At 38.1% G+C, this 12847-nt stretch overlaps 1 protein-coding gene across 6 annotated transcripts in view; it reads left to right on the forward strand.

The window, feature by feature from the left end:
• Positions 1-12847, forward strand: part of ALG14 (ALG14 UDP-N-acetylglucosaminyltransferase subunit) — a 106679-nt gene that overhangs the window by 2839 nt on the left and 90993 nt on the right. For all 6 annotated transcript variants that reach the window (XM_089919268.1, XM_089919263.1, XM_089919278.1 and 3 more), the window contains exon 2: positions 1159-1310. In XM_089919268.1, coding sequence (XP_089775394.1) covers positions 1159-1310 — 152 coding nt within the window. The remainder of the gene's footprint in view (positions 1-1158; positions 1311-12847) is intronic.

A 12847-nucleotide genomic window follows, 5' to 3' on the forward strand; every position in this document is an offset into this window, starting at 1 on the left:
GGAGTTTGATTGCTTTGCTTAATTGGTATATAGGTAATGTAATAGGTAAATGTTCTTTTGGGTTTTTTCCCCCGAAGGAAACCTCAGTGAACACAGTTGGTTTTTAAATCCATGGTTTTAAAATTAAAGTATGGAAATTTTGGAGATTGTACGATTTCAGAAATTGAACACACTGTTGTTGGGTGAAGCTGGTAAATATTTGAGACCTCTGTTAGGTCTAAGACCTCTGTTAGGAGCTGTTGAACAAAAGTCTTCCTTAGGAAGATCTGAGCCCTGGGAGTCAGTGCTCATGCCTCCTTGATGTTACTTCGCAACACAGAAACCTTCAGCAACTGTCTTCCCATTTTCCAGCCTACTTTCCTGACCTTACTTCACTCTCCTCTTTCTTCCCAGTGTTCCCACCATGCCTTGATCACCCATCCCAGATCTTACCTTCTCCCGTCCTAATAATCCCACCCCCACCCAGTGGCCTCCCTACTCATATCTGTCCATTAGCTGCACCTTTCAAGTCATTTCAGCCTTTACCAGGGATCTCCCCTATGCTTAAGACATTGTTTTTTCATAACCTTTTGCTTGTTCCCTCCCCCAAACCCCATTTTAATTTTTCTTGCTGTCTTGCGTCACTCTTTGTATATCTGTGTGTCTTGTCCCTTCCGCACCAGACTTCTTTTTTTTTTTTTTGCTGTACGTGGGCCTCTCACTGTTGTGGCCTCTCCCACTGCGGAGCACAGGCTCCGGACACGCAGGCTCAGCGGCCATGGCTCACTGGCCCAGCCGCTCTGCGGCATGTGGGATCCTCCCGGACCGGGGCACGAACCCGTGTCCCCTGCACCGGCAGGCAGACTCCCAACCACTGCGCCACCGGGGAAGCCCCCCACCAGACTTCTTGATAACAGGATCTGTGTCTTATACTTCTTTGTACCTTCCTCAGGTAGTACAGTAGCACAACCTACTGCTGGTGCTGATTTTATTTTTATACATTTATTATCCTCTTCCCCCATATAAAGGTAGTATTTATACAAGGGCATAGATTATCATTTCCAAATATTCCTTCTGTGTTTTGAGAAATACACAAAGCATAGTATTAGTATAATGTAGTCAGATGGATGTGTCCATTACCGGTTTCTGAATCTCAAGCCTTCCAATATTTTTTTCCAGGTGGGCATACCACTGAGATCCTGAGGCTGCTTGAGAACTTGTCCGATGCTTACTCTCCTAGACATTATATCATTGCTGACACTGATGAAATGAGTGCCCATAAAATAAATTCTTTTGAAGGAAATCGAGCTGATAGAAACCCCCGTGCTATGGTAAGTGGTAATTTCTATGTCTAAGAAAAGTTACAAGTTATGTATTGAATTTAATTTTCTCTAGAAACAATCTCATGACCCTTCAGTGCCCTGCTCACACAATGCAGTCAACTGTTTATTGCTGATGAAGTATAGTTCTTTTACTACCCAAATATAGAAACTTCTTTAAAATAAATCTTCAAATCAAAATGGTTGCTTGATTTCTTATATTCTCTTCTATTATTTAAATAGAGAAAATTGTTTCTCAGTAATTCCAACTGTGAAAATTGTTTTATTTATACTTACAGAAAGCATCCAGTTCACGTGCTTATTGGTTCTTCGTTGAAGTTCTTTATCAGTGTATTACGTGTATTGATAATTTGATTTATCTATTACTACTTCTTATTCTTCCAATCGTATCTGTACCTGCCTTTAAAATTACTTCTCTGCTCCTGGTTGCTCACTTCGTTTTAGCATGATAGCAGAATTTGGGGTAAATTGAAAAAAGTGGAACTACTTAATCAGGAAGGAAACTAGAGCTGTTCCTTGTTAGATCGTCTCCATCCATCCCTCTCTCTGGTACCTGCCCAGCCACAGGGCTCCAACAGGTAGTTCAGGAGTGGACAGGAGACCCAGCTCAGGCCACTCAAAGTGTTCCTCCAGGCTTTTTGGACTTGGGGACCCAGAAAATGAAAGTAGTCTTTCTTCAGGGGTTCAACTCTGTAAAAGAAAACTTGGAAGCTGCCAGCAGTCATGTTTTCACCTGCTGGCTAAAGACAGACTGCAGCTAGAGAAAAGAATGAAGTTCATCCACAGGAAGAACAAGATGGGAAACCAGATGGTGACTCCTGCCTTCATTGACTCCAGAGCTGCTTCCATATGGGCCTTGTCTTGGTGGTTCTTATGTTTCTTGGAAGTCAGGATCCACTAATGTAACTCATCCTCCACTGACCTTTTTAGTTAGTTAAAGCCTGCTTTAGTTACGTTTTGTTCACTTGTAAACATGATCCCTCAATAACGCACTACTAAATTGTGTTCTTGGAAAATCCACATCAAACAATCTTGGAATGTGCTGATGACTATTCAGCCATAGCGAAATAAGTGGTATGTTTTTTCTTTGTGGGAGATGAGCCAAAATGCTTCATTTCTGTTTCAGGACTCAATACTGTATTAGTTTCCTAGGGCTACTGTAACAAAGTACTACACACAGGGTAGCTTGAAATAAGAGAAATTTATTCTTTAATGGTTCCGGAGGCTAGAAGTCCAAAATTAAGGTGTCAGCAGGGCCGTGTTCTCTTTGGAGGCTCTGGGGTGAATCCTTCCTCACCTCTCCCTGGCTTCTGTTGGTGGCCAGCAGTCCTTGGCATTTTCTGGCTTGTGTCAGCATTACTCTTGTCTCTCCCTGCATTGTCACAGGGCCATTCCTGTGTCTGTCTTCACAGGCCCTTCTTATAAGGACACCAGTCATTGGATTGAGGGCCCACCCTATTCCAGTACGACCTCATCTTAACTTGATTACATCTACAAGACCCTATTTCCAAATAGTCACTTTCATAGGTTCCAGGTGGACATGGCTTTTTTTTTTTTTTTTTTTTTTTTTTTTTGCAGTACGCGGGCCTTTCACTGTTGTGGCCTCTCCCATTGCGGAGCACAGGCTCCGGACACGCAGGCTCTGCGGCCATGGCTCACGGGCCCAGCCGCTCTGCGACATGTGTGATCTTCCCAGACCGGGGCACGAACCTGTGTTCCCCGCATCGGCAGGCGGACTCTCAACCACTGCGCCACCAGGGAAGCCCGGACATGACTTTCTGGAGGACACTATTCATCCCTATACAAATATATACACTGGACTATTTCAGGAAAAGCCTCCTGTTTGACATAAAGCAAAACAAACTTTTTCCTTTTAGCAAGTGTGAGAGGAGAAAATAGTAGAGACTATTGAGTATGCCAATAATTGATCCTTTCAGTAATGGGTGAAACATAATAGTAGCTTCATTTTACAAATGAGATAAATGAGGCTCAGAGACGAAAAGAACTCAGCCAAGGCCCTGCCAGGTATGTGGGACTTACCTAAACGCGTCTTCTCCGAAGCCTGCGCTTTTGGCCCACAGCCCACTCTGCCTCTTTTGTGTATTCTTTTACAATTCAAAACACTCAGTGTGAACAGAATGCCTTGAGAATTCTTATCCAAGGCCCCAGAGACTTAAAATGTCACTTAATCTCTTATCTTAGAGTATGTATTAGAATTGGAGAGTTTATAGAAAATGATGGTAATTTTCTCACAAGAATAATGTTAAAAGCCTTATAATTTAGCAGTGGCATACACTGCTAGAAAAAAATATAAAGATCAAAGGCTTACAAATTTCTTATTGTTTTTCAGCATACGGAGTGGGTATCTTTGTTTTTACCTAATTATTAGTGTGCGTGTTCTTTTCTTCTTTCTGAAATTGTACCCAATTTGGAGGCTCCAGGTTTAATTTAACATAAATATTGAATATTTCCCTCCGGGTCCATCACTGTATGTACCGTTTATTTGCTGAATTATGTCAGGATTTAGTGAAACATTTAGAAGATTGTTATGTACTGTGTATCATGATGCTTTAGAACCCAGTACGTTGGATTTGATGCACTTTAATAAGAAAGCCAAAGATTTCAATTTTATAAGTGCCATTATTTTTTTCTCGTTATCAGAGTGACACCACAGTATAGGACTAAGCATCTCTGTTCGACCTCCTTCCTTTGTCGGTTACTTTCCTGCTGGGGCAGTGCAACCCCTGTTAGAGAAAAAACTCTATCTCGTTCCTGAAATGGTCTGCTCATGTGTGAATCTAAAGCTGGGGAAATTTTCTGCAGAGAAGCAGAAGAGAGCCATTGAGGGCAGTAGAAGGAACATGACTGTTGTCCTTTGTGTCGACCACCCCTATGAGCCACACTAGGCGGACAGGCAGGGCGGAGAGACACCTTCTGACCAAGCCTTATAAAGGGAGGAAGACACTTCTTGTCTCTCTCTACACTTCAGCTAAGGGGACTTGGACCCGCAGCGTCCCTGACAGCTATCTTTTGTACCTACCGTGGAGCTCATCAGATTGGGGAGAGGAAGGGTCTAACTGAAGAAATCAATAGCGATCAATACATTTGCTGCAGACCCCATGTCAGCCAAGAATACTGAACGCTCTAGACCTGCAGTGTCTAGTAGAGGAGCCACCAGTACTGACCCAGTACCATTTATTGAATAGTCCTTTGCCCACCGATCCGTGGTGCTTCCACCGTTAGATCAAGTTTCCATGTATGTATAGGTCTGTATCTGAGCTTTCTACTTTAACTGGTACATTTGTCTATCCTTGAGCTAATGTCAAGCTCTTTTATTCTTCAGAAGTATCTTTTTTTTTTTTTTCCCCACATAGGTTTTTTTGTTTGTTTTTGCAGTACGCAGGCCTCTCACTGTTGTGGCCTCTCCCGTTGCGGAGCACAGGCTCCCGACGCGCAGGCTCAGCGGCCGTGGCTCACGGGCCCAGCCGCTCCGCGGCATGTGGGATCTTCCCAGACCGGGGCACGAACCCGTGTCCCCTACATCGGCAGGCGGACTCTCAACCACTGCGCCACCAGGAAAGCCCCCCACATAGGTTTTTAAATTAGCTTTGAAAAATTCACAAAGAACTCTGTTGGGATTTTGGGTTGAATTGTATTGAATCTGTCCATCAGTTTCAGGAGAACTTACATCTCTTTGATGATATCTTCCTATCTGGAAACATCACCTTTCTCTCCATTACAGTATTTAGATCTCCTTTAATGCTTTTCAGTAACATTTCTAATTTTCTTCATAAGAGTCTGGCATATCTTTTGTTGTGTTTATTTCTAGGTACCTTGTATTCTTTTATTATTGTTGTAAGTGGTATAACTTTTAATAATATTTCCTGTGTTGCAATATATAGAAATACAATTGATTTTTATAAAGTGATCTTATAAGAACCACCTGGCTACACTCTAATCCTAATTTGTACACTTTTGTGTTATTAATGAAGATAATCTTATCATCTACAAGTAGTAATAATTGTGATTCTTTCTTTGTAATCCTTACATCTTTTAGTTCTTTTTTCTCATTTTGTTATTAGAACTTCCGGAACGGTAATGAATAGGAGCCGTGTAGTGGTCATCTTTGCATTCTTTCTGCTTTAAAAAATGTGTTGAGTTTTATTTTAAATAATAGTTGTTGATTTTTATCAAATGTCTCCTCTGCCTCTGAGATGATCTTATAATTTTTCCAACTTTTTCTGTTTATATGGACAATTACATGGTTATGAACTAGTCTTGAATTCCTGGAATAAACCCAGTTTGTTCATGGTGCATTGTATTTTAATGCATTGCTGGATTTGATTTGCAAACATATCATTTAGGATTTTTTTGTTTATGTTCGTGACGGAGATTGCCCTGTATTTTTCCTTTCTCATGCTGTTCTTTAGTTTTGGTATCAAGGTTACACTAGTCTCATTATGTGAGTTGTAGGGTATACACAACTTTTTGCTCTTTGGGGGAATTTGTATAAGTACGGAATTAATTGTTTGAAGTTTCTTTTTCTTACAATATTATTAACTGCAGTCACCATGCTGTATTGCATCCCTATGACTTCTTTGTTTTATAACTGCAAGCTTGCAGCTTTTGACCCCTTCACCTATTTCCCTCACCCCCAATGCCCCACCTCTGGTAACCACCAAATCTGTTCTCTATATCTGTGAGCTTGGGTTTTTTGTTTTCTGGTTTGTTTAGATTCCACATATAAGTAAGATCATATTGTATTTGTCTTTCTCTGTCTGACTTATTTCACTTAGCATAATGCCCTCAAGGTCCATCAAGGTAGTCACAAAGGGCAAGATTTCCTTCTTTTTTAAGGCTGAATAATATTCTGGTGTGTGTGTGTGTGTGTGTGTGTGTGTGTATGTATGTATCAATCACATTATATTCAGTATTTATCCATTCATCCATTGGTAGACACTTAGGTTGTTTTCATGGTTTGCCTATTGTAAATAATGCTTCAATGAACTTGGGGTAGTGTATATCTTTTTGAGTTAGTGTTTTCATTTTCTTTGGATAAGCATCCAGAAGTGGAATTGCTGGATTATATAGTAGTTCTATTTTTAATTTTTTGAGGAACCTCCATACTGTTTTCCATAGTGACCACACCAACAGTGTACAAGGGTTCCCTTTTCTCCACATCCTTGCCAACACTTACTATCTCTTGTTCATTGTGTGCGTGTGTGTGTGTGTGTACCACATCTTCTTTATCCATTCATCTGTTGATGGACACTTAGGTTGCCTCCATATCTTGGCAATTGTAAATAATGCTGCTATGAACATTGGGGTGCATGTATCTTTTTGACTTAGTGTTTTTGTTTTTTTCAGATATATACCCAGGAGTGGAATTGCTGGGTTTATAGTAGTTCTATTTTTATTTTTTGGGAAACCTCATACTGTTTTCCACAGTAGCTGCACCAATGTACTTCCCACCAACAGTGTAGGAGGGTTCTTTTTTCTCCACATCCTCACCAACAAATGTTATTTGTGTTCTTTTTGATGATAGCCATTCTGACAGGTGTGAGGGGATATCTCATTGTGGTTTTGATTTGCATTTCCCTCACGATTAACGATGTTGAGCATCTTTTGATGTGCCTGTTGGCCATCTGATGTCTTCTTTGGAAAAATGTCTATTCAGACCTTCTGCCCATTTTGTAATCAGGTTGTTGGACTTTTTTTTTGATGTTGTTATATGAGCTGTTTATATATTTTAGATATTAACCCCTTATTAATCATATCATTTGCAAATATTTTCTCCCATTCAGTAGGTTGTCTTTTCATTTTGTTGATGGTTTCTTTTGATGTGCAAAAGCTTTTAAGTTTAATTAGGTTCCATTAGTTTATTTTTGCTTTTGTATCCATTGCTTTAGGAGACAGATCCATAAAAATAGTGCTAAAATTTATGTTGGAGTCTTCTGCCTATGTTTTCTTCCAGGAGTTTTATGGCTTCTGGTCTTACATTTAGGTCTTTAATCCGTTTTGAGTTTATTTTTTCTACATGGTGTTAGAGAATGTTCTGATTTCATTCTTTTACATGTATCTGTCCAGTTTTCCTAGTGCCACTTATTTAAGATACTGTCTTTTCTTCATTGTGTGTTCTTGCCTCCTTTGTCCTAGATTAATTGACCATAAGCGCATGGGTTTATTTCTGGGATCTCTGTCCTGTTCCATGGATCTGTGTGTCTGTTTTTGTGCCAGTACCATACTCTTGATTACTATAGCTTCATGGTGTTGTCTGAAGTCAGGAAGCATGATTCCCCCAGTTGTGTTCTTTTTTCTCAAGATTGTTTTGGCTATTTGGAGTCTTTTGTGTTTCCATACAAATTTTAAAATTATTTGTTCTAGTTCTGTGAAAAATGCCTTTGGTATTTTGATAGATATTACATTGAACCTGTAGATTGCCTTGGGTAGCATGGTCATTTTAAGATTATTAGTTCTTCCAGTCTATGAACATGGTATATCTTTCCATCTGTTTGTGTCATCTTCAGTTTCTTTCATCAGTGTCTTACAATTTTCCAAGTACAGCTCTTTTACCTCCTTAGGTAGATTTATTCCTAGGTATTTTGTTCTTTTTGATGCAATTGTAAATGAGATTGTTTCCTTAATTTCTCTTTCTGATAGTTCATTGTTAGTGTATAGAAACGCAGCAGATTTTTGTATATTAATTTTGTATCCTGCAATTTTACCAGGTTCATTGATGAGCTCTAGTAGATTTTTGGTGGTGTCTTTAGGATTTTTTAATGTATCATGTCATCTACAAACAGTGCCAGTTTTATGTCTTCCTTTCCAATTTGGATTCCTTTTACTTCTTTTTCTTCTCTGGCTGTGGATAGGATTTCCAATACTATGTTGAATAAAAGTGGTGAGAGTGGGCATTCTTGTCTTGTTCCTAATCTTAAAAGAAATGCTTTCAGCTTTTCACCATTGAGTATGATCTTAGCTGTGGACTTGTCATATACGGCCTTTATTATGTTGAAGTATGTTCTCTCTGCCCACTTTCTGGAGAGTTTTTATTGTAAATGGATGTTGAAGTTTATGAAAAGGTTTTTTCTGCATCTGTTGAGATGATTGTATGGTTTTTATGCTTCAGTTTGTTAATGTGGTATATCACATTTATTTATTTGCGGAGATTGAAAAATTCTTTCATCCCTGGGATAAATTCCACTTGATTGTGGGGTATGATCCTTTTAATGTACTGTTGAAGTTGGTTTGCTAGTGTTTTGTTGAGGATTTTTGCATCTATGTTCATCAGTAATGTTGACCTGTAATTTTCTTTTTTGTAATATCTGTGTCTGGTTTTGGTGTCAGGGTGATGCTGACTTCATAGAATGAGTTTGGATGTGTTCCTTTCTCTGCAGTTTTTTGGAATAGTTTGAGAAGGATAGGTGTTGACTCTTCTCTAAGTGTTCAGTGGATTTCACCCGTGAAGCCTTCTGGTCCTGGACTTTTGTTTGTTGGGAGGTATTTTTGTTATTGATTCAATTTAATTACTGGTAATTGGTCTGTTCATATTTGTATTTCTTCCTGATTCAGTCTTGAAGGATTATGTATTTTAAGGAATTTGTCCATTTCTTCTAGATTGTCCATTTTACTGGTATATAGTTGTTCATAGTCTCTTATGATCCTTTGTATTGCTGTGGAGTCAGCTGTAACCTCTTTTTATTTCTGATTTTATTGATTTGGGCCCACTTTCTTTTTTTCTTAATGAGTCTGGCTAAAGGTTTATCAATTTTATTTATCTTTTCAAAGAACCCCCTCTTAGTTTCCTTGATCTTTTCTATTGTCTTTTAGTCTCTATTTCATTTACTTCTGCTCTGATGTTTATGATTTCCTTTTTCTACTATCTTTGGGTTTTGTTTTTCTTTTTCTAGCTCCCTTAGGTATAAGGTTAGATTTTTTATTTGAGATTTTTCTTGTTTGCTGAGGTAAGCTTGTATTACTGTAAATGCCCCTCTTAGAACTGTTTTTGCTGCATCCCATAGATTTTGGATCATTATGTTTTCATTTTCATTTGTCTTCAGGTATTTTTTTTATTTCCTCTTTGATTTCTTCAGTGGTCCATTGGTTGTTTCATAGCATAATATTTAGCCTCCATGTGTCTGTGTGTTTTGCAGTTTTTTTCTTGTAGTTGATTTTTAGTCTCATAGCATTGTGGTCAGAAAAGATGCTTGATATGGTTCCAGTTTTCTTAAATTTACCAAGGCTTGTTTTGTAGCAAACCATGTAATACATCCTGGAAAATGTTTCATGCACACTTGAAAAGAATGTGTATTCTGCTGCTCTTGGATGGAACGTTCTATATATAACTATTAAGTCCATTAGTTCTGTTGTGTCATTTAAAGCTAGTGTTTCCTTATTGATCTTCTGTCTGGATGATCTGTTCATTGATGTGAGTGAGGGGTTAAAGTCCCTTACTGTTATTATTACTGTTGATTTCTCCCTTTGTGTCTGTTAATATTTGCTTTATGTATTTAGGTGCGCCTATGTTGGGTGCATATGTACTTACAATTATTATATCTTCTTCTTGGGTCGCTCCCTTGATCATTATGTCATGCCCTTCTTTGTCTCTTGTAACAGTCTGTATTTTAAAATCTATTTTGTCTGCTGTAAGTATTGCTACCCCAGCTTTCTTTTGATTTCCATTTGCATGGAATACCTTTTTCCATCCCCTCAGTTTCAGTCTGTGTGTGTCTTTAGATCTGAAGTGAGTCTCTTGTAGGCAGCATATATATGGGTCTTGTTTTTGTATTCATTTAGGCACTCTGTGTCTTTGATTGGCGCATTTAGTCCATTTACATTTAAAGTAATTATTGATATGTATGCTCTTATTGCCATTTTGTTCATTGTTTTGGGGTTCTTTTTGTAGGTCTTTCTTGTTCCTTTCTTCTTTTGTCCTCTTGTGATTTGATGATTATCTTTAGTATTAGTTTTGGATTCTTTTTTCTTTTGTATGTGATATATATGATTATGATTGTGATACGATTGTTTTAAGTTTCTGATCTCTTAATTTCAAATGCATCTTAATTTCAAATGCATTTTAATGCATTTGTACTCTCCTCCCCTCATGATTACTGTTTTTGATATCATATTTTACAAATAATTGTTTTGTGTATCCCTTAACTGCTTATTGTGGATATAGATGGTTTTTACTACTTTTGTCTTTTAACCTTCCTGCTAGCTTTGTGCATAGATAATTTCCTACCTTTACTGTATGTTTGCTTTTACCGATGAGCTTTTTCCATTCATATTTTCATGTTTCTAGTTGTGCCCTTTTCTTTTTTGCCTAGAGAAGTTCCTTTAACATTTCTTATATAGCTGGTTTGGTGGTGCTTTTTTTTTTTTTTTTTTGCGGTACGCGGGTCTCTCACTGCTGTGGCCTCTCCCGTTGCGGAGCACAGGCTGTGGATGTGCAGGCTCAGCGACCATGGCTCACGGGCCTAGCTGCTCTGCGGCATGTGGGATCTTCCCAGACCGGGGCACGAACCCATGTCCCCTGCATCGGCAGGCAGACTCTCAACCACTGCGCCACCAGGGAAGCCCCCTGGTGGTGCATTTTAACAATATTAATTTTTCTAATCCATGAGCACAGAATATCTTTCCATTTACTAGTGTCTTCTATAATTTCTTTCATCAGTGTCTTATAGTTTTCAGTGTGCAAGTCTTTCACCTCCTTGGCTAAATTTATTCCTAGGTATTTTATTCTTTTTGAGGCAGTTGTAAATGGTATTGTTTTCTTAATTTCTCTTTCTGATAATTTGTTAAAAGTGTGTAGAAATGCAACAGGTTTTGCCTGTTGAATACAACAGGTTTTTGCCTGTTGATTTTGTATCCTCCAACTTTACTGAATGTGTCTGTTAGTTCTAACAGTTTTTTGGTGTAGTGTTTAGGGTTTTCTATGTATAATATCATGTCATTTACAAATAGTGACAATTTACTTCTTCCTTTACAATATTAAGTTTTGTATAACTTTTCTATAACACCACCTGGCCCTGATGTGTTCTTTTTGTTATGGTTATAGGACTTTGCAGGATTTCCGTTTCTTTTTAAATCAGTATAACTTAAGGTATTTTTCTAGGAACATATTTAATTTTGGTAACCTTGCAAACGTATTGGCATTAATATTTTCAAAATATTCTCTTGCTATTTTTTGTAATCTGTGCTGTAGTGTTTGTGCGGTATGTCTTTTTCCATCTCTTTTGACTTTTGTTTGTCATTATGTTTTAACTGTGTCTTTTATAAATGACATAAAGCACAATTTTAAAATTCAAAACTGAGAATCATTGTCTTTTAACAAGTATGTTTGGTACCTGTACATTTATTTTGATTACTAACATATTAGATTTATTTCTACTATTTTATTTGATTCTTTCTATTTACCATACTTTTCTTTGATTTTTTTTTCCTTTTCTGTCTTCTTTTTGGATTAATTGAGCTTTCATTGTCCTCCCTTTTCCCCTTCTCCTAGAATGGAAATTATTCTCTTATCTTAGCCATTTTCCTTAAACTGTTAACATGGATATCCACCTTAAAGTCAAAAACTTAATATCTCCAGCCTCCTTCTGAAAAAAAAAAACTTTTACAATGTTTTAACTGTGAGGACCTCCTCCCATCGTATTATTTTATTGTTTAGTGTTTTGGTTCTACCTTGTTTTTATTCCACTTAAATTACTTATTACTATTATTGTTTTATGCAGTTAGTAATTATTTAGATTTATGTAGTATCTTCTTTCCTTACCCTTACTGCTTCTTTCTTTTGGATCCAATGGTTTGTTTTTTTTTCTTTTTTTTTTTGTGGTATGCGGGCCTCTCACTGTTGTGGCCTCTCCCGTTGCGGAACACAGGCTCCGGACGCGCAGGCTCAGTGGCCATGGCTCATGGGCGCAGCCGCTCTGCGGCATGTGGGATCTCCCTGGACCGGGGCACGAACCCGTGTCCCCTGCATCAGCAGGCGGACTCTCAACCACTGCACCACCAGGGAAGCCTTCCAATGTCTTTTTCCCAGAAATATATATTTTATTAGTTCTTTCATGGAAGGTCTGTAAGTGATTTATTCTTTCCATGTTTTTTGTTTGCCTGAAAATATGTTTTCGTTTTGCCCTCCTTTGACTGCATTCTGTGTTTAGAATTCTAGTTTGAATTTTTTCCTTTGTAATTGTGAATTTAACATTTATTCATTTTTTTAAGACAAGTATTTATTGAATTCCCACTGGTGCTAGTGATACAGTAGTGAATAGAATACAAATATCTCTGCCCTTGTGGTGACTATATTCCAGTGGGGGGATAGTAAACAAGATAATTAAGTAAAATGTATAATATGTTAATGATAAATGTTGAGGAGAGGAATAGAGTAGGGAAAGGGAATGGAGAGTATTGGGGAGTTGAAGGGAGGTTTCAGTTTTGGGTAGAGTGACTGGGAAAGGTGACATTTGAACAAAGACTTGAAGAAGGTGAACTGTAAAGCAAACTGAGGGAAGAGAATTCTTGAAGAG

Source organism: Delphinapterus leucas, chromosome 1 (assembly GCF_059928025.1).
Source record: "Delphinapterus leucas isolate spDelLeu-1000000601 "Yukka" chromosome 1, BTC_Dleu_Yukka2, whole genome shotgun sequence".
Lineage (NCBI taxonomy): Eukaryota > Metazoa > Chordata > Mammalia > Artiodactyla > Monodontidae > Delphinapterus > Delphinapterus leucas.